This window comes from Zonotrichia leucophrys, chromosome 3 (assembly GCF_028769735.1).
Source record: "Zonotrichia leucophrys gambelii isolate GWCS_2022_RI chromosome 3, RI_Zleu_2.0, whole genome shotgun sequence".
Taxonomy (NCBI): domain Eukaryota; kingdom Metazoa; phylum Chordata; class Aves; order Passeriformes; family Passerellidae; genus Zonotrichia; species Zonotrichia leucophrys.
The window spans coordinates 113209999-113232520 of NC_088172.1; the positions used below are offsets into that span (position 1 = coordinate 113209999).

At 48.0% G+C, this 22522-nt stretch overlaps 1 protein-coding gene across 2 annotated transcripts; it reads right to left on the minus strand.

The window, feature by feature from the left end:
- Positions 1-1387: 1387 nt before the first annotated feature.
- Positions 1388-22520, minus strand: ZNF512 (zinc finger protein 512). Of its 2 annotated transcripts, XM_064710068.1 has the most exons (14): positions 22384-22520; positions 19903-19961; positions 17964-18163; positions 16165-16254; positions 12760-12843; positions 11484-11608; positions 11024-11110; positions 8492-8590; positions 7885-8052; positions 7081-7272; positions 6329-6430; positions 4760-4822; positions 3851-3949; positions 1388-3404 (listed from the first exon to the last, which is right to left on the minus strand). In XM_064710068.1, exons 1-14 carry the CDS (start codon positions 22411-22413, stop codon positions 3081-3083), a joined length of 1722 nt encoding a protein of 573 aa, XP_064566138.1. In that variant the 5' UTR covers positions 22414-22520; the 3' UTR covers positions 1388-3080. The 2 variants fall into 2 exon arrangements, with proteins under 2 accessions (XP_064566138.1, XP_064566140.1); XM_064710070.1 differs by lacking the exon at positions 16165-16254.
- Between the last annotated feature and the right edge of the window lie 2 nt (positions 22521-22522).

Sequence of the window (22522 nt, forward strand, 5' to 3'; positions counted from 1 at the left end):
CAATGAACCACTGCAACAAGTACTGAGTGACCAGCCAGTCTCTTTTGTTACTTCTGATTCCTTCAGAACCAGACCTCTTCCCCACACGTACTTGCTCAGTAAATTGGTAACAGCAAGGAGCCGTTTGTGGGCAGTGGGCAGCGCTCCTCCAGGGCCTGCTGCCCATCTGAGCTGTTGGTGCAATTCATCTTCTGGAGGAGAGGGATGGCACCCAGAGAAACCTGGGGAATCCACGGATGGAGAGCAGCCCGGGGACGAGGGATAACAAACCTGGGCCAACACAACGTGGCCGAGCACCGGCAGCGCAGCAACCACCAGGGCCCGGGGCTGCCTCTGCAGCAGGCGAGGTGAGGGAGGCGGTTCTGCCTCTCTGCTGGATCCCCTGCCCTCAGAGCACAGCAGCAATGCTGGCCTGGCCCCACTGCAGCAGCATGCAGGAGCACAGCAGCAATGCTGGCCTGGCCCCACTGCAGCAGCATGCAGCGGCACAGCAGCGATGCTGGCCTGGCCCCACTGCAGCATGCAGCAATGCTGCCCTGGCCCCACTGCAGCAGCATGCAGGAGCACAGCAGCAATGCTGGCCTGGCCCCACTGCAGCAGCACGCAGGAGCTCCAGGACAGATCTCTCTCCTCACAAACTGTGCACTGGCAGCAGTGCCACCAGCTCAGACCAGCTTGAGCCAGTCCCACAAACAATCTGCTATGGTGCTGATGACATGGATGGATCCTTGGAGAATGCTTTTTTCCATGTGCCATGCTACTGAAGTAACTACAAAACCCAAGTGCTCACAAAGTATGAGAGCAGGCCTAGTTAGTAACTCATAAATGACAGGAACCAGGACTCCAGACTGAAAATCACTATGAAAAACTTTCTTTAATTCCTGGCTTTATTGTACTCAGTGGGAATGCAGTGAACGTTTGCTCCAAGTACAGCACTGTGGAGCTCTGAAGAGAAACCACAAAGACGGCTGAAGAGCACCAGAGAATGTAGGGCAACCCTGCAGCAGGACAGCCCTGCAAGCAGGACAGACAGCCCTGCAGCAGGACAGACAGCCCTGCAGGCAGGACAGCCAGCCCTGCAGGCAGGACAGACAGCCCTGCAGCAGGACAGACAGCCCTGCAGGCGGGACAGACAGCCCTGCAGCAGGACAGCCCTGCAGCAGGACAGACAGCCCTGCAGCAGGACAGACAGCCCTGCAGCAGGACAGACAGCCCTGCAGCAGGACAGACAGCCCTGCAGCAGGACAGACAGCCCTGCAGCAGGACAGCCAGCCCTGCAGCAGGACAGACAGCCCTGCAGCAGCTGGGCTGTGCTGGGGGAGGAGGGATGGCACCAAGAACACCACACAGCAAACAGACAAGAAACCACATTCTCGCACTGGTGACATTTTATTTTGTTGTCTTCTGCTCTTGCCCATCTCACTGCAGACTCTACACCCCTGCACAGTCTCCACATCTGCTTTCAGCACAGCACGTGCAAACGCAGCAGAACCTGTTCCAAAGGCAGCTCTGGAGACCCCCTTGGCCCTGCATTATCCCCTGCTGTCAGAACAATGGGATTGTGCTGGTACTGACACACAGGTACAAACCTGCCTGCTCCCCACACACTGCCATGCCTTCCCTGGCAATCTCAGCACCAGCAACTTTGTCCCACAGTGCAAATTCTGCAATTTTCTGGTATGGTGGGTCTTTGGATGACAAAGTCTGGAGAGCTCATTCTTTAAAAACCAGGCCTGCCTGTGCTGCTGCTTCCTGCCAGCTTCTGTGACATCTGCTGCATTCAGACACTGCCCAGGGAGGCTGTGGATGCCCCAGCCCTGGCACTGCTCAAAGCCAGGCTGGGTAAGGCCTGGAGCCACCTGCTCTAGTGAGACGTGTCCCTGCTCAGGGGGTGACACTAAATGATCTTTAAGGTCCATTCCAATCCCTTCACATTCTATGATTTATAGAGACAGAAAGATATTATTCCTTATGGTCCAGAGACAATGCCAACAACATGACTTAAAATGGTGACCCCTCTTCTTTCAACCTTTTCTACACAGGGAAGCCACTGCTATTATAGCTCATTTGCACAGAGAGGCGATGCTGAAAAGAAACAGGTTATGTAAGACAGTGAAGGGGTATCTGCAGAGCAGGGGGAAAAGACACTGTGGGGGCACTGGCATGACAAAGAAGCCACGCTGGCAAGGCAGCCTCGTGGAGCCTGGTCCCAGCACCAGCAGGCTGCTCATGGAGGGATGCACTGATTGCAGTGTGTCTCCCAGGGGAGCATGGAACAGCCTCAACGGGCACACAAAGGCCACCTCAGCACATCAGGTACCAAGGTCTCTAAAAGGCTGGTGAATCTCCAAAGGCTTGAGAGCATTCAGCTGTTGCAGCACTGGAAGACTTTCTACACACATTTAATGTCCAACATTACAGGAGACAGATGCAGGAGGAACAGTGGGTTCCTGACAAGGGTAATAATGACCTTCCATCCCTTCCAAGTCTGGTGCTGTCTGGTGCTGAGCCTAAACGCTGGGGTATGAAATAGAGCTTTGTGCAACAGGATACAGCAAGCACTGAGAAGGTCTCTTTTGTGGCAGCCTTGCTGACAACAGACAGGAGAGTGACAGGGCAAGGCAGTCTTTGCATTCTGCACAGCACTGTTCTCATGTTCCGTGTGGGTGCATTCTGTGCAAGAAAGGATTTCCCCGCTGAAGAGACCCAAACATTGTGCTAGTCAGTCCCTTTTGAGAAGAACTGTAAAAAAGAACCCTGATCTCACACATCAGAGGAAGATGACAAAACAGACACTTGCTGTACTGGAAACCACTATACAAGCAACTAGTATGACCAAACTGAGGCTGCAACCAGAGCAGGAATCACACTGTGAGTGCCACTGTCCAAAGGAACTTCACGGGCAGAAGCAGCCTCTGCACCGCAGCTTTGGTTTGAACTCCTCACAACTGACCAGATGTTTCAGTATCAAAGTCCCCTGCAGAACTGAGTCACAGTCCCAAAGACATTCAGCTGCTTATATTAGTGCTGTGGGTTATGAGCCTGACAGAAGTGGGGCTTGTAGCTGAAAAGCTTTAGGATTACTCCTTCTCATCTTCTAGGGATTTACTTCGGCCTCGCTTGCGGCTGGTTTTTGGAACTTCAGCTTTCTGTGCAACTTGGGGTGCCCCTTCCTCACTGCCCGTGCTCTCGTTGTGTGCTCGTGGTGGGCGACCTCTCTTACTCCTCCTTGTTTTATCAGCTCCAACAGCAGGGAGCTTCTTGGCAGCCAGGCTGCCAGCTCTCTTCTTTCTGCCCCTGCTCAAAGGACGTTTCTTCCGCTGCTTCTTCTGCTCTTCCCTTTGGCGAATTTTGATTAGCTTCTGAAAGCTTTTGGTGGTCGTGGTATTCACATCAAACCAGTCCTGCAGGTTTAGAAAGCAACAGGTTGGTACTGATCGTGGTGGAAATACCAAATAAAGCCTATCAGGGCTTACAACATAGCTGCCTTGTGGGACAAGGTTTCCCTGAAAGGTAAGATCTGGAAAGACAACTGCCTAACAACACCCTGTTCTTTGATGTGCCTCCTTAGGTGTCACTGTGTCTCAGAGGATTCAGATTTGATTTGACATTTGCTTAGTCAATGCACAGGAAATGCTGCAGAGCTGAACAGAGCAGCAGCAGCTTGGGACAAGGCATGTGACATGACACAACACTTACTCCCCAGACTAACACACAGACCAGCTAAGTTTAATGACCCTGTTCCCAACAGGGTCAAAAGTAAAACATGGCACATATCCAGCATTTTTTTCTTAAGACACTCTCCCCACCTCCAGCATCCTGAGTTTGATGTTCCCTCTGCCTGCCTTACCTCAGCGTGCACAGAGTTGATGTGATACTTGACCCCACTCTCTGAAGTGAACTCCTTCTCACACAGGAGACACTTGTATTTACCAGCCACAAAGTCTCCCTGGCATCAAAACAAAAAAAAAACAAACAAAATTCCATCAAGAGTTGCTGGACCAGGAGGCTGATAACCCTGTAGATTTCATTTAAATCCTGCTCAGATATAATTCAGCAATAAAAACTAGAAGCTCTCATGCATAGCACACAGTTTTAGCCACAGCAGCACTGCCATGAGTGAGCAGCTGTGCCCACAAGGCACAGAACTGCTCTCTGAGATGCCACAAGATCTCCAGTAGGGCACCTGGAAAAGCTGCTCTTGTGAGCCTACAGGTGGAACTGCTGTGCCATTACAAGGAATGCAGTAAGGGGCTTTCTTTCTCCTGTGTCAGTACAAGGAATGGCAGCAAGGTGCTTTCTCCTGCTCTCAGGTATTGTTTACAATGGAACTGCTGTGCCATTACAAGGAATGCCAGCAAGGTGCTTTCTCCTGTGCCATTACAAGGAATGCCAGCAAGGTGCTTTCTTTCTCCTGTGCCATTACAAGGAATGGCAGCAAGGTGCTTTCTCCTGCTCTCAGGTATTGTTTACAATGGAACTGCTGTGCCATTACAAGGAATGGCAGCAAGGTGCTTTCTCCTGTGCCATTACAAGGAATGCCAGCAAGGCGCTTTCTCCTGCTCTCAGGTATTGTTTACAATGGCAACACCCGCAGCACACAGGGGAGCACCCAAACTGGGGGCTGGAATGAGGTGATCCATAAGAGCCCCCCCAACCCAAACCACTCCATGAATCCATGGACTTGTGAGGATCTCAGATCAGCAGGGGGCAGGACAAGAGCTTGAGGGACATTCCTATGAAGAGGAAGGCTACCAACCAAGGTACATGTGCCAAGGTGAGACTTGAGTCCTGAGACACTGCCATACACAGATTCACAACCCTGAAAAAGTAAAAAAAAACAAATGTGAACTACATGCTAGCAAGAAATCACTCCTTCCTAGACAATACAGCATTATTATGTCTGGAGGCCAATCCCCAAAGTGCAAAAGAGAGGTAGAGGGAGGCAGATACCAATCCTCCACTGCCAGAAAGCTTCTGGTAAAAAGACCATTAGAAGAGTAACCTTAGTATTTATACTTCCAGTTTCTGAGCACACTTGGACATAAAAAAGAGACTCCTGCAACAGTTACTCTCATACTCTATCAACAGCCTGACTAAAATGACAGTTTGCTTTCTGCCTGAAGTGCAATGGAGAACAACTTCAGGCAGAGCACACAGAGCAGGTCCAAGACACTTCTCCTGCACTGTTCATGTCTCTGGCACAAAGCAGGAGCACAGCACCCCACTGCCCTGATCTCAGCAGCTTCAGAGGCCTGGCCCATGGGCAGCTCCAGGCAGCAGTGCTGGGGTACCACACTGTGCTCAGCCCCCAGTCCAGGGCCCAGAACAGGAGGCAGGAGCAGGACATGCTGCTGGGTCACTGGTGGTGACAACAGGGCTGCAATTCTGATCTTGAAAATGATGCTATAATTTTAAATGATCATGCTAAATGATGCTGAATACTGGGGAGAAAGTGCTGGGTATAGGGGAGGGGAGGGCACAGGGAAGGCACCACAGGTACACCAAACCCAGAGGGCAGCTGCCACTGACCCTTGGCTCTCTGACAGCAACCACCACATGGAGATGTCCACCACCTCCACCAGTGGGGCCATTTGTTCCCACTGGATCTGACTGGTGACAGTTTTTCACAATGCCTTACAACAAAGCTTTCCAGTCCAAGGGGTCCAAGAGAGCCAGAGAGGGACTTTGGACAAGGACCTGGAATAACAGGACAAGGGGCAATGGCTTCCCACTGCCAGAGGGCAGGACTGGATGGGATACTGGGAAGGAATCCTTCCCTGTCAGGGGCTGAGGCCCTGGCACAGGTTGTCCAGAGAAGCTGTGGCTGCCCCATGCCTGGAAATGCTCAAGGCCAGGTTGAAAAGACCTTAAAGCTGGTCTAGTATAATGAAGAAACTGAAGTGCTGTCCCAGACAAAGTCTCTTCACTCTTGTATTTCCAACTCTACTCCTTCCTTCTGTGAATAGATTTAGATAGAAAGGCAGAGGTCTGTCATTTTCCACTATTCAAACCTCCAAATGGACCAACTGCCCACCTGGATGAGAAAACTGTACCAGCCTGACACCAAATTACTGGTTCTCAGGTGTTCACAAACATTCCCAAAAGGATCAACCCAGGGCACTTTGATGCAAAAGACAAAAGGAGCATCCCCAGACATCCCCAAGACTCCACAGGGCCTTGATTACACTAAACAACCATACTGAGATGGAGCAGGATTTGTCTCCCACAGAGAGACCAACTGCAGTTCCAGGATTGTGGGAAGCTGCTGGCTCATACAGAATTGAAATCTATCCCCTCTGGGGCTTCAGAAACAGTTAAAGATTACCTGATTTGGGCAGTGGACTCTTCGGTACATCTTTATCTCCGTTTTCCATTTGCACAGTACATCTTGACTAAACGTGGGCAGTCCAGGACGAGTGTATTTCAGCTGAGACAAAGATGGAATCGAGAGCTGGAAGTAATGCTGCCTGTGCAGAATTTCCTCCTCTAGGCCGAGACAGAAGTGCTATCTCTTCTCCTACTCTAACGGGCAAACTCCCAATAATCAATGTTCTCTTGTCTCACCAACCCTCTAGAAACATAAGTGAATCTGGAAAACCCCACAATATCAGAATCTGAAACCTCTCATTGCCTTGACTACAACAATTGCTCTAAATGTCCTTACCCTGCTGAGATCCATCGTTTTCCTCTGGCTTTCACTGACAGCCTAGAGGACACTACTGGAAACTCTGAAGTCTAAAGCACTGTGAAACAGCACAGCATGTATCAGAGACTGGAAGGATTGCTGGGGCCTTACAGCACGGCAGGAGTGATCCATGACAGCCCCTGTTCCTTGTGTCCCTGGGAATTCCAGCAACAGGACTCTACAGTGATCACAGCCTGCCTGAACAAACACTGCCCCACACAACTGCTGCTGCAGAAATACTGGGGGAGAGAGAGAGAGAGAGAGCAGAACCCAGGCCCCACACAACACACTGCTCTCCATGTGCCACAAACACGGTGCAGGAGCCAGTACAACACGCATTAGATGTGGAGGTATAAACTTGAACCCTATGTAGCATTTTTAAGGCCTTGTACCTTCCGGTCATCAGGAATCAAGTCCTGCAGAACTTTTCTTTTGGGCCACTCTTTGGCCAGCTCCTCTCCTGCCAGCTCATGGAGATAGTAGATTGCCACCTTTGCAGATCTCCTCTGCACTCTGCCTGCGCTGTTTTGCTCCCGTTTCATTTCTTTCAGGTTCTCTGTTCTCTCCTCATGGAGGAAGGTGACCTGCAATGAAGGCCCAAAAAGGTGAGTCTCTTTCACTGCTTCCTATTTCAGTTACACTAAATACAGGGAATAAATGTTTTGCCAAACTCCTCATAAACAGGCTACATCAGCTATGGTTTACTGTCACAGACATGGGACAGAAGTGCATCCCATTGGTCACACCGACCCCCAGAACTGCTCACAGGGATCACAGCAGTGAGGCTCAAGCAGAGAGCTTCAAGCAGTTGCTAGTCTTGAAAGGTATTCCATCATTCGCTGTAAAACCCTCATGGACAACCAGACTGCCTGTTCTGCTCCAATGGTGAGTCCTTTAAGAGCAAAGGAAAGCATCTCACAAGTTATGTTAGCATCACTCTTTCATGGAGCCAAAGTCAGGTCATTTTCTGCTGCCGTGCTGATTTACTGTTAGAAACTTCATCCTAGTCATAGAGAAGCAACAGCTGCTGCTAGAAGGAAACTATCAAGGACAAAATAATCCAGGGGCAGGAAAAATGCAAACATTTGTGGTCAGTAATTACCCAACAAAGGAGCAGACAAAAGCCTACACGTGCCTCAAGCCTGAGTGGCTGAAGTCCCACCCCAGTCCCCGATACCCCTGCAGGGTGCACTCACTGGCCCGTGCTTCGATCGCAGGTGGTAGACAAGTCCTGCCTTTGATCTGTAGGCTTTCCCACAGTGATGGCACTTCATAGCCATTTTCTCCAGCTCAGAAGCAGCCTTCCCACATTTTTTAATATGATATAGGTATCCCATTATGCTGGTGAAGCTGCCTGTGCAGCCCTGTCAACACAAAAGGAAAATACATGGAAGAAAACTGTTCTTCAAGGGATTCCATCCCCAGTGTGAACAGGATCCACAGTTTGCCGACCAAAGTACTGGCACTCATTCTGACAGAGCAGAAACAGGCAGGTAGAAAACTTTAAGGCTGCTCAGAAGCAGCCTTCTGTTTGTCTATTCGGACAGACAACATCTGCAACAAAGAATTGGCATTGAAATGACCATTAAAGGTCTCTTTTAACCCAAACCATTCTATGACTCTATGCTACTCTGCCTTAAAAGCATAGCTGGGGTCTTGAAGCAAATCTTGCTCTGGCAGCACCAGAGCACACTCAACAGCACTCTCACATTTCATGTCTATGCATACAACACTGCTGATTAATCGACACTGCTGATTAATTGACACCGCTGTTTAATTGACACTTTGCACAATGCAGCTTACCTCCCTTGCACACTTCAGTTTTCCCATTCGCTTCAGAACCTTCCGAAGGCGCTCTCGCTCAAGCTGCTCATCCACTTCTTCTCCCTCCTTCATAATTGGCTAAAGCACAGCAGAAAGGTGAATGAAAAACACAGGATGCTCAGCATTCACAATTCTCCTCACAGGGAATTCACTACTCACACTGGGGCAGGAAAGCTTCTAAAATAATTAAATCTCTGCAACTTAATGATTTTACAGACATGTATTTACTATAATGTGGACTTTCTGTATCTGGGCTGGTTTTGCTGGGGTGGCAGCTGGTGTGGGGCTGTGTTTTGGATCTGTGCTGAGAACTGCTGAGAGCTCAGAGATGGTTTTGCTGTTGCTGAGCAGCCCCTGAGGGCTGCAGAGCACACTGCCAACCCCAACTGACCACCCGACCACGAGGATACTGCAGAGCACACTGCCAACCCCAACTGACCACCTGACCACAAGGATACTGCAGAGCACATCACCAACCCCAACTGACACAGAATACTGCAGAGCACACTGCCAACCCCAACTGACCACCTGACCACGAGGACACTGCAGAGCACACTGCCAACCCCAACTGACCACCTGACCACAAGGATACTGCAGAGCACACTGCCAACCCCAACTGACCACCTGACCACAAGGATACTGCAGAGCACACTGCCAACCCCAACTGACCACAAGGACACTGCAGAGCACACTGCCAACCCCAACTGACCACCTGACCACAAGGATATTGCAGAGCACACTGCCAACCCCAACTGACCACCTGACCACAAGGATACTGCAGAGCACACTGCCAACCCCAACTGACCACCTGACCACAAGGATATTGCAGAGCACACCGCCAACCCCAACTGACCACCTGACCACAAGGATATTGCAGAGCACACCGCCAACCCCAACTGACCACCTGACCACAAGGATATTGCAGAGCACACCGCCAACCCCAACTGACCACGAGGATATCGCAGAGCACACTGCCAACCCCAACTGACCACAAGGATATTGCACCACCATGCTCAGCATGTAAAGCTGAGGGAAGGAGGAGGAAGGGGCAGACATTCAAAATGATGGCATTTGCTCTACCAAGCTACCACTATGTGTGATGAAGCCCTGTGGTCCTGGAGATGCCTGGACCTTCCTACCAAAGTGGTGAATGAGTTCCTTGTTTTGCTTTGCCTGTGTGCTTTATCTATTGAACTGTCTTTATCCCAGCACATGAGTTTTCTCACTTTGATTCTCTCCCCCATCCTGTAGGTGAGATAGAGGGTGAAGGGCAGCAGGGGGCTTGGCTGCTGACTGAGGTTAAACCAAAGAGGAATTATCTTTAAAAGGAGTAAACTGACAGAAAATTATGCATCTTAAACATTTAATAGTCCTACTGTTTCCACTCAGGTTGACTAAGGTGAAGCAGACTGCTTGTAACAATCACTCATCTGTGCAGAACTACAGCTCAAGTCCCTTATTCTCTCTCTGATGGTTACTGTATATTATTTCCTACTTTACCTAATATTACACCTTGATTGAGTAAAAAGATAGAATTCAGTGACAGACCTAACCCTCAGGGCCAGAACATGATCCCTGGCCCGCATCATTTACTAATACAGCTGTAGGTTCAGAAACTGCAGTACTGGGAATCGTGCAAAAAATTCAGAGTGAATTATCTGAACTTTACACAAACCTCTAAATGACCTTTTCAAAAGCTCCAATTCTTCACAGCTACAACAGGAGACATTGCCTTCTTCAAAGTAAGAGCAAAGAGGAAAAGCAGATTGTACTATTAGTACTAATCTAGTGATAGATTAGTATTTTTAAAGTAAACAGAGATGAGAACTAATTGCTGCTTCTGCTATTTTACCTCAAATCTAGTCTGCTCTGGATGAAGAAAAACTTCCACCTTTCTAGCAAAGGACTGAAAATTGCAGCCTAGTATTTTTCCTTCTGATTGGGAATGCCTTTTATGTGTGACTTATTTCCTAAACAGAAATTGATCCCTCATTCTATGATGTTTCATGCCTAGCATCTCTGGTGACATTCCACTGTTTTTCACATGTCAAGTCTCACTGGAAAAATAACAGTTCAATTAGATTTGAGCAGCTAGAACACTGAAAAAAAGCACTCCATGTTCTGTGTCTGTGTGTAGCAGGAAGGACCAAAGCCTTCTCTGTGTCTGTGTCTAGCAGGAAGGACCAAAGCCTGCTCTGCCTGTGTCTGTGTGTAGCAGGAAGGACCAAAGCCTTCTCTGTGTCTGTGTCTAGCAGGAAGGACCAAAGCCTTCTCTGTGTCTGTGTCTAGCAGGAAGGACCAAAGCCTGCTCTGCCTGTGTCTGTGTGTAGCAGGAAGGACCAAAGCCTTCTCTGTGTCTGTGTCTAGCAGGAAGGACCAAAGCCTGTTCTGCCTGTGTCTGTGTGTAGGAGAAAAGGACCAAAGCCTGCTCTGCCTGTGTCTGTGTGTAGGAGAAAAGGACCAAAGCCTGCTCTGCCTGCAGCAGTTTCACATGCACAGCAGCTGTGTTACCTGATTGTTATGGTCTGCCATGACGTGGTATTTCATCCCTGCTAAAGACTTCAGCTGCTTCCCGCAGTGCTGACATGTGAACATTTCCTAGAAATAAACAAGGATGTGGTACATTTAACCGTAAATTAACCAAAGCAGTGGATACCTCTTTGGGGGAAAGGAACAGGAGAGCAGAATAATTTATTTGGGCCTGGTAACTCTCTTCAAAGAACTGATTTTACAGAGTCTAAAATCTAGTGGAACAATGAAATAACTACACTTTTGTTCACTACCCAAACCTCCTGCAAAAGGCTGGGCAAGAAGCACCAATCACTGTTCTTACAGATATATAAAGGAGTCTTGCTAAGGGACACAGAGACGAGATGAAACTGGTTTTAAATGCAACACAAAACAGGCAGGTATTTCTATCAGTAAGCTGAAGAGGAGTAAAGAGACCATTGCTCATCTCTTGTGTTCTTACCTTCCTGCAATTCAGCATATGTTTCTTCAGCCCTTCTACAGTCTTCCTCACCACAGCCCGGCACGTGGGACAGGTAACTCGGCCTTTGTCCTGAATCTCTAGAGACCACTGCTCTTCCATACTACCTGTCAAAACACAACGTTTAGAACAAAAGTGCTAACACAACATTTTTCCTTTTTCCTCCTTCGATGTGCGCAGTGAACCCTAAAAAGAAACAGGTCACACACTCCCAAACCTGTGTCCAGCTGCACTCAACACGTGCAGCTCCTTTACAGCTCCAGGTATGGGCTGTCACAAGGCACACAGCACTCACTGCCAAGGAGCATTTTACCAACACCCTTGGATCTACCATTCCCTTGTAAGGTGTGCTCTTCTACCTGACCAGTGGTAGAACACCTTATCCTGAGGGCCAGAACATTTCCCACTGTTAATTTCTGTCACATAATTAGTTTAGCATGCTGAGTTAGCAAAAGTTTAGCAAACTTTTCTTTTGGCCAAAGTGTTTTCACAGTAAAAGCAGCCACAGACCACCAGGACAAGTTACTCAGCAGCCAGGGAAAAGCACCCTGTGTGGCATGGTTTTCAGTTTCTCGCCTCTCTATGAAATCCCAAGCAGAAGTCTGGCATAATCCACAAGAATTATAAATTACTGAAATGGGTTCTGGGAAGAAAGTGGTTTAGCAGCCATCTGCCTGAATTCTTACCGTAACAAGATCCACATCCTCTCCTCTTTTCCCAATAATAACAGGCCCAGGCTGTCCCTCTCCTGGGGAAAAGTTTGTGAATCAAACAGCACTTGGTAGAAAACTGGGGTGTTTAATGAGTGCTGTAATTTACAAACACCAAGTTATTCTACTCACTGAATCAAGGCTAATTTTATTTTTCTAGGACAGATTGCTTGGGTCTCTGGCTCCCAGGATAGGTGATCTGGCAGCAACAGCTATGGAGTTTTTCCTCCAAACATATTCTGCTGAGTAAAAACGATAAATGTTTTAATGCGTTTAATAATGCAACTATTTTAACAGGCTTTTGTTCAGTTCTAAAAGGGATTCCTCTTTCAGTTACACTCTGCAATAGCCAAAGCAGTGGAGCTACACTCAGGCAGTGTGCAGTACTGACACAGTGCCAGGCCAGCAGCCAGCTCCTCCCTGCCAACAGTACAGGGAACTGCTGAATGGAAACACCAGAAGCACAGCTCTGCTCAGATTCAAATCCTAGAATCACATTTATCTTTTATCTGCTTCATGAGCAACTCCTAGCTACTGCCTCTTCTTACCTGGGTCATAGGTTTCTGGCTCTTTCCGAACACCGTGGTGTTTCGTTCTGGAGTTTTGTTTTGTTCCAGTTTGTTGGTTTTTCCCTGTTACAACACAAACAAGACAAGCCAAAATAGTCAGTTCTGCAAGCTTTCTTACAATAAAAACCAGAATTTTTTTGCTAGAAGGCTGCTATTTAAGTCTGCTGTCTCAAAGTTATTCAGAAATGTTCAATGCTTTTTTTTTAAAAGCAATGTCAAGGTTATGTTTCCTACTCCCTTTCAAGATCTATTTCTAGTGGCAGGCATTAGTCCCACTCAAACACTTGTGAGTTCTATGGTTGTTCCCACTCCAAGCTCAAGGGATGTGAACTCTCCACACTGACACATCCTCTGTGCAGTCTGGCTGAGTCCATCTGATGATAACCATGGGGAGTCTCATTGCTCTACTCATTCCAGTCCTCTTTAGACTAAAACACTCTTATTGTTTCAGCATGGGTTATGCTGCTTGCTCTCATCTCCCTGTCCTCTTCAGCTGTCACACACATTTCCTGAACCTCAGTGCCTGTTTCTGGAAACAGCATTCCATGGTGGCCCTGGATTAGAGCAAAAGAATTACTTCACACGTTTAACTACTTCACAGAGTCTACATTCCTCCTCAAAGCTCTCAGTCTAATATCTGCCTTCTCAAAAAACCACTCTGACACTGCTAGTCCCCAGTCAGCTTTTGATCTGCTATGGATCTTGAATCCTCTTCTGCAGCACTGGCTCCTGGGAGGCTGCTCGTTGTTTTTCAGCTGTGACAGTGTTTCCTCCCAAACAATATCATCTTTAATTTTACACTGTTCTCTGTTCTATTTTTAAATTGTTTCTCTGTTGTTGACACCACTTTCACTTTTAGCCTTTTCTCCAGTACACTTGCTGTCACTTTCAGCTATGTGCTGTCTGCATACTTCCATCCTTGCTGACAGAAACAACAGCCAGAGTTGAATACAGGGACACTCCATGAACCATCTTTCTACACTCCTATTTCACCGGGCTAGTGACCTCATTGTAGAAGGCTGTCAGGCTGATTTAAGCGTGACTGGCCCTGCATGAATCCATGCTGATAACTCCAAATCCCCATCTTGTCCTTCATGTGTTTGGAAATGCTTTCCAGGATGATTCTCTCCATCAGCTTCCCAAGGACTGAGGTGAGGTAGACTGGCCAGTAGTTCCCCAGATCTTCCTTCTTTCTGTCCTTGAAGATACAATTGGTACTTTGTCTCTTCCAGCCTCCAGGAACCTCTGCCAGTTGCCATCACCTTTCAAAGATAATCAAGAGTGGCCTCACAATGACATCAGCCAGCTCTCAGCACTCAGTGCACCCCGTCAGGCCCTCCAGGACTTAGAATCTTAAATTGTTTAGGTTGGAAAAGCCCTCCAAGATCATCAAGTCAAACAGCTCCCCCAGTGCTGCCAAGGCCACTGCTAACCCATGTCCCCAAGTGCCACATCCACACGCCTTTCAAACCCCTCCAGGGATGGGCACTGCACCACTGCTCTGGGCAGCTGTGCCAAGGCTGGACAGTCCTTCTGGGGCAAAACATTGCTCCCAGTATCACATCTAAGCCTGGTGCAATTTGAGGCCATTTCCCCTTGTCCTGTCCCTGTTCCCTGGCTGTCCCCTCCTGTCAGGGACTTGTGCAGAGCCACAAGGTCCCCCCTGAGCCTCCTTTTCTCCAGGCTGAGCCCCTTCCCAGCTCCCTCAGCCTCTCCTGGGGCTCCATTCCCTTCCCAGCTCTGTTCCCTTCCCTGGAAACGCACCAGCCCCTCCAGGTCTCTCCTGGCAGGAGGGCCCAGAGCTGCCCCCAGCACTGGAGGTGCCCCAGCAGTGCCAGCACAGGGGACGGGCACTGCCCTGGGCCTGCTGCCACCCCAGAGCTGGCACAGCCCAGCAGCCACTGGCTGCCTCTTGCCCACCTGGGCTTGTGTTGAGCCACACTTGACCAACACTTACAGGGCTTTTCTCAGCCCCTCTGCCCCAGCCTGGAGTGCTTCATGGGGTACAGTGACCCCAGGGCAGGGCCCGGCACTTGGCCTTGCTGGCTCTCACACTGTTGGCCTTGGCCTATCATTCCAGCCTGTCCTGTTTCCTCTGCAGAGCCTTCCTGCTCTCCAGCAGATCCACATCCTAATCCACTTGGTGTCATCCTCAAACTTACTGAAGGTGCACTTAGTCCCCTCATCTAGACCATCAATAAAGATATTAAACTGGATTGACCAAGTACTGGGCCCTGGGGAAGACAACTGGTGACTGGCCCCAGATGGATGTCACCCCTTGCCCCATGGCTCTCTGGGCCCAGCCATCCAGCCAATTTTCCACTCAGCCAAGAGAGCCTCTGTCCAAGCCATGAGCATCCAGTTTCTCCAGAAGAATGATGTGGGAAATGGTGTCAAAAGGCTCCACTAAAGTCCAGGTAAATAACATCCCCACAGCCCTTCTCTCATCCATCACCTTGTCATCCAAGAACATCAGGTGAGTCAGGCAGTACCTGCCATTCTGCTGGGCCTGATCACCACGCTGTCCTGCAGATGCCCCATGACAGCACCCCAGATAATGTGCCCCATGACCTTCCATGGCACCAAGGCCAGAGCCACAAATGTGTCTGTGGTTTCCCGGATCCTCCTCCTGAGCCCTCCTGCAGATGGGTGTAACCCAGGCTAACCTCCAGTCTTCTCAGACCTTTCCACCTAACCAAGACTACAGAAAAATGATTGGGTAAATCCAGTTTAAGCTCCCCTGCTCTGAGGAGCAGTGCACCCACAGCTTCCCTGGTCTTCCCTTTGCTATTCATGTACTTGTAGAATCCTTTCTTATTGCTGTTCACATCCCTCGCCAGATTCAACTCCAGGCTGGCTTTGGCTTTCCTAACCTCATCCTTGCAAGACTGGACAGCACATGTACACTTCTGTGTCACCTGCTCCTGCTTTCACCACTTGCACACCTTTCTTTGCACCTAACCACTGACTGACAAACCTTCTGAAGGATTGAAAGGCCTCTGGTGTCACACATTTCTCCCCTTGGTCTTTGTGGCAATAAAAAAGTGTTTGGGTTTGACTTCCTCTTAACAAACCCATACTGCTGTTATCAGCTAACCAATCTCCAGATGTTTACAAGCAATGTGTCAGATTATTTAATCTATAATCCTTTGAGAAACTGAAATATGCAGACTGGCCTATACTTCCCATCACTTCCTTCCTCCCTCCCTTTGTTGGACTTCTAAAACAGATTGAAATTAGACCACCTCCCACTGATGAAGCAGACACTAGTCAATGGCTTCCTAGAACAAAACGTTCAGAATCAGAGTTTGAAGACTCCAGAAGATGTCATTTGGGCAGGCAAGTCAAAGCACCTAATTAGGCATTACAAGTTATTTGTATTACCCGAAATCTTCCGCTTCTTCTTGGGAGAGTCTTTAACATCTTTGCCTTCCCTTTGCTCAGATTTCCTCTTGCCTTTCAACAGTACTTCTCCTGATAAGTAAGAACAGATATGCTTCAGTCTCAGTATTCAGTCTGGATAACAGCCTTGAGTCTACTGCTGCCTCATCTGGTCCTTGTATTCAATACTTATTAAAAAACAAAACAAAACAAAACAAAACAAAACAAAACAAGTAGTTCTTGTGAGGCACCTGGGTACTAGTGAACTGGACACCACCTTCTCACTCAGCAACACTGACGCAGCCTGTGGCACACAGTACTGTGATATAGCAGGTATGGAAGAAACAGTGCCACAGCAGGGCCTGGAAAATAATCCTCAGGAAAAGAGGCAGAAAGCACTAGGTTATGTGACGGAAACCTCACCTGCACTCACACAAAAAGGAGCATACAGAAACTCAAATCGTGCCTGCCCTTTCCAAGTCTATCAAAATCTTGTCTCCATGAATACAGATGAGCACAGAAGCACAATGGTAGGCAGGGAACACCAATTAGGGACTTAAAGAAACAGACAGCTTCCTCCTGAGCCTGTCCCAGGAGACCCACAAGGATAGGTCAGTGGGAACCCCTCTCTGCAGCCCCCTTTGGGAGGGGGACAGTGAGAAGAGAGAGCGTGGTGTTACTGCCTGGGGTTATGCAGCACCTGGGATCTGAGTGGAGAACAATTCAGGATTACACAGGACTAGGATGATCAGGAGTGGTATCAAAGGGAGGGAAAGGGACAGAATTACCCAGTTTAGACTTGATCAAGTGTGGGAAAATAGAGGTGTAAGAGGATAGCAAACAACACCTGCTTGTAAATAGGTGACTGGTCAGTATACAAACCTTGTCATGTCTGACAGCAAGCAGGGTCTCTGAGTACGCGCCTGTCTGTAAGGAGGTCTTCACCTGCCCCTGGCATGGCTCTACAGGGGCCAGTGCATCCCTGGCCCAGCAGCTGAGGAGCCTGGGATCCAGAGGTCAGGCACTGAGCAGATGGAGTGTGCAGTGTGCATGCTGGTCTGCGTGGCTCCTGCTCATGTCTGCTGTAGGTCTGTGCTGTTCCCACAGGAATACTCAGTCTGGCTAGTGACTGCACCTGGGCTGTGCAGCTACAGCAATCTCACTTCTATCAAGCTACCAAATTTGCCTCTCCCCACAACAGAATAAAATACGGATCCTTACTTAGAGGTAAGAAGGAAGTGCATTAAAGAAGATTGAAGTTTTGACTCTCTGCCACGTAAGAAGTTTGGGAAACAGCTCCTAGGCCAGGAAATCTGAATGTTCCTGCAACAACCCAAACCAGACCCATTTCAAATCAGAAAATTGTAACTGACAAATGTGAGAAAATGAAGACATCCTTAAAAAATAATAATCTACCAACCACAAACGCTGTATCTAATCCCAAATACTACTGAATGATCCCCTTTGCCACATCTTTAGTGTTGACAGTCCTATTTTTAAAGCTCTTCAAGCTTATTTCTGATATGATTGGTGTAACTCTTACCTCTTCTACAGATAGAACTGAGTTCAGGCACAGAATGATTACTTTAATAGACAAGGGACTCAAAAGGAACTGTATAATATCAGAGAACTGTACCTGTATTTGTGCAGTGGCAAAAGTTCATTTCTTCTAATACACGAGCAGCACCAGCAAACTTGTAATTTTTGGCTGAATTGCAGCATGCCTTTCATGAGCAAACTAATTTCTCACTGAAGAACCAGAGGGGAAACCAGTTTTGCCTTGGACCACCAGTGATAATTACCTTTTTTTTCTGAGGATTTGCTCACGCTGTTTTTCATCCCTCTCATTTCCAGCCAGTAAGCAGGCCTGCGAATGGTGCGCTTGCTCCGGGGCTCGGCGCTCCCGTTCACTGGGGAGGCCGGGGAGATGGTGGTGACTGTGTCCTCAGAGTCACTGTTCACTCCCACCACAGCAGCTTCCACCTCCTCAGCTGGCTTAGGCCTGGAAAACATCCAGTCAAATTCCTGTGCGTATGGATGCATACTAGTGCACAATCACAATAAACCTGACAGACAACAGCCTTCTCATCTTCCCAAGTATTCTGAAAATGAATATCACAATTCACTGAATCTCCTGAGTTTTTGGATCTGTAAAGTGCCAGCAAGATAAAACAGTCCTCAGTGCTAGTTTTCAGTACATCTTTCTGATAATGACATTAGTGAGATCTCAAGAGGAACAGAAAAAAATATTCCTCCTACTTCAAACTTTAAACTTTAGAAGCAGGAGTAAGTGAATCTTAATTTTAAAATATGCATTTTTCCCTGGAATATAAGAATATTTCTGTAGCCCATCATTACAAAAGAGACATTTTCCATCCCACAAAGGGCAAGATCTCCTTCAGCCTCTACTCCCAGAATCAGGGCTGGCACTACTCAATAAAAGATTTCGTGTCAGTAAGAATTTTAACTAGTGAGGCTTTCAGCAGTGAAGACAACTTCCAACCTACAAATCACACTACATTAAGACACTTTAGACTAATCAGCAGCACTGAAATTTTTTCCTAGAGATCAGAGGGAACATTGCTTCACTGTTCCAAAGCATTTCCCTCAGGCCTTGAAATGCCTAAACATCAACATTCCTGTACAGGACAGGAAACTGAATGAGGTGTCCAAGAAACACAGAGTATCTATTCTCTGGGCAAATACCACTTACATGAAGGAGAAACAAAGGGAACACAAACAGTTTGCAATGCGTCCCATTGCAACTGCAATTCCCAACTGAAGTAAGTAGATCACTTGAGTGAGTGATGACTGTGATGGCCATTGTGCCCATACTCTGAGCTGTGGAGCTCACCTTTAACAATAAATCCAGGAACTGATAAGGGGAGATGAGTGAGTGATAACTCTGATGGCCATTCTGTCCATACTCTGAGCTGTGGAGCTCCCCTTTAACAATAAATCCAGGAATTGATAAGGGGAGATGAGTGAGTGATAACTCTGATGGCCATTGTGCCCATACTCTGAGCTGTGGAGCTCCCCTTTAACAATAAATCCAGGAATTGATAAGGGGAGATGAGTGAGTGATAACTCTGATGGCCATTGTGCCCATACTCTGAGCTGTGGAGCTCCCCTTTAACAATAAGTCCAGGAATTGATAAGGGAGATGTGAGTGATAACTCTGATTCCATTTGTCCATACTCTGAGCATGTGGAGCTCCCTTTAACAATAAGTCAGAATTGATAAGCGAATGATGAGTGAAACTTCTGATGGCCATTGTGCATACTGATGTACTCACACTTTAACAATATCCTAGAATTGATAATGAATATGAAGTAATACTACTGATGGCCATTGTGTCCATACTCTGAGCTGTGGAGCTCCCCTTTAACAATAAGTCCAGGAATTGATAAGGGGGGATGCTGAGGGCACAAGGTCAGGTCATTACACACTATGTTTCAGGAGGTACTGCAGAAGCATGGGGAGGGGCTTGCTCAAATTAAAGTCTTTAAGTTGCAATCACACCCAAAATGCATACATTTCGGAGCACCATTTGGTTTTGGACTAAAAATATTTATCTTCACAATGCTAAAATCCTTAAAAAAAATAAATGAAAGCTAATACATACTGAAGTGCCAGAAAAGCACTTTTCCTACAAACCAGGAAGTGAAGTCAGCTAAGACTCAGAATATTCTCAGCTTTTTTCTAGCCTTCAATCAAACTAGACAAAAACCATTCACATACTTTTTATTTCCTAAGGACTTCTTGAGCTTCTGCTGTCTGTGATGTCCAGTCTTGGTGTCCTAAAAAGGCAGAACATTAGCACATTAGCAGCACATTAGCAGCATCATTTGTTTTCTTTTAGCATGTTTCACTATGCAGCCAAGTACAACCACCTGCACATCACTTTGAGGATGTGCATTCACCACCCTTTGAAAAACAAATCACCGTTTTCTGCAACTAGAAGAGCTCAACCTTTCCAACTCCAGCAGAATTGGACTGGAATCAAACCAGGGATGAGCCCCTCCACACACCCCATATGAAATCTTTCCCCTGCAATGGTGGAGTGTTCTTTGTCTCCAGTACATTCAGCCATATATTTTTTCTGCCTATACTTTATCACTTGATGACAAATATTTTAGATACTCATATGCTAGCTTTTACACAGTACTTGTTTTTCCTTAATGAAGTAATTCTTCCATTTACCCTGCCAAGAACCTTGTTTCTGGTCTCCTTCATGCCCTCCTTTTTATCTCGTTTTATTATACCCCATCAGCCGCCCAGATGTTCACGTTATCCACATCAAAGAATCCTTTTTCTTATTTAACAAAGATTTTTTTGTCACTTATCAATTGCTGTGCTCCTATTAAGACATGCAATTTAACACATCTTTGTAAAAGTATGTGTACAAGTCAGCTGAACATGCCATTTGTTGTAAGCTGCTCCTAGTGCGTGGACAAACACATACCACCACCTTCTTCCAAATGCTAATGACTGAATGCCATTCTTTATTAGAAAACTCAGGAAAAAAACAGTAGTTATACAGACTAGAGAATAAAAATCACTGCCCAGTGGAAGCATGAAGAATACCAAAACTGTAACCCAGGGAACAAAGGTAGTATTTTGCCATAAACAGAAACTGGCTAAGGAACTGGAAGAACCATAAAAAAACCACAAAAAAACCAACAGCCAAAACAAAACAAAACAAAACAAAAACACCCTGAAAAAACAAAAAAATCCAGTGAAACAAAACAAAAAATTACAGACAAAAAAAGAAAACAGAAGAAAAAAAGAAATTATGGCTAATTACCTATCTTCTTTATAGAAAGATGTGATTCACACTATCAACCATGAGACGCCCCAAGTACCAGTTAAGAAGTTCAGAAACAGGCAGTAATATCAATACACGAATGATTAAACTGTGCCTATGCCCTCCAGCACCAGAGTCTCCTCATGGAAACGTTAGGGAAGCAGCAGGAGAAAATTCTCAACTGCTTGATCAAAGACTTCACAAGCAAATCCTGCCTCCTTGGAAGTGAAGTCAATTGGATGTTTGTATTTGCATTATTTACACCCAAACAGCAGCGTCAACAGCATTGCCTGGGAAATCTCTACACGAGTGGAGAAGCCGCCAGAAGCTATGAAGTTATAATGATAAAACGAATAAACAGGCAGGCAGAGTCTGCTGCAATTCATTGGCTTAATCTAGGATTAGAAGAACCGAAATGACAAACATGGCATGTGTATCAAGATTCATGGGGTGTTCATAACTAAAAAATTTTGCATAAGAGTGAAGATTACTATGAAGAACTTCGGGGGCAGTTAAGGATCTGCAATAAAAAAGGAGCGTGAAAATGATCTGCCAGGCTTTCCTCTCTGAGAAGTTAATAACAGCAATTATGAAGGAAACATCTATAGAAACTGGTGTTTAAGTTCTGCATGTTTTTTCATTTATACACTTCCTATTTAAAGAACAGAGACCTAATGTATGCAGGAATGCCCAACGGCTGGATATAAAGAAAACAGAAAAGTCATGTTCCTTGCACAGGTGAGAAAAAGTGAAGCAGAGCCTGAAAGGACGGGGAGTGGTGGATTCTGTCTGCCCGCGGCCTGCGGGCCATGCCGGTGATCCGGAGCACGGCCTGGAGACAGCATCCAGGCGGCAGGACGGTGCCCAAGCACAGCACCGCAACTCCCCGAGGTGAGGAGCTGGCACGGAAACTGGAGGTGATGGAGGTGCCAGCAGGGACACCGGGCATCCTCAGGGCCCGACCGTCCCGCGAGGAGCGGGAGGGCTCGGTATCCTCTGGGGAACTCCCTGTTCCAGTCCCGCGCTCCCGTTCCCACCGCGCACTCCATCAGCCAGGTCCTCCTGCAGCGAAGGCATTTCGGACAAAGCGCAGCCCCGGCGCCAGCAGCGCCCGCTCAGGGCTCCTGCCCGCCCGCCTCGGGCCGAACAGAACCGGGCCGGCCCCAGGCCTCGCCTTCGGGCGCAGAGGGGCGGCTCCAGCTGCTGCTCCCCGGGAGCCCGAAGCGCTCCCGCTCTTAGCCCGCTCAGGGCCGCTCACGGCGCCGGGGCAGGCCGCACAGCCCCACCGGCTGGCCGGGAAGCCGCCTCGCTCCCGCTATCCCGACGTCGGAGCCCATCTCGCGGTGACCCGCGGAGCAGCCAGGCTCTCCGGAGCAGCCGCCGGTAGCATCGCTGAAAAGACTGCGGGCACTCACCGAGCCTCCGCCGCTACTACCGCCCCGCATGGTGCCGGTGCCGCCGCCACGTCAGCGCCACGCCCGCCCGCGCGGTCCCGCCCGCCGCTCCCGGCCGGGCCTGGCAGCGCCCCCAGCCCCGCCGCGCTGCTGCTGCTGG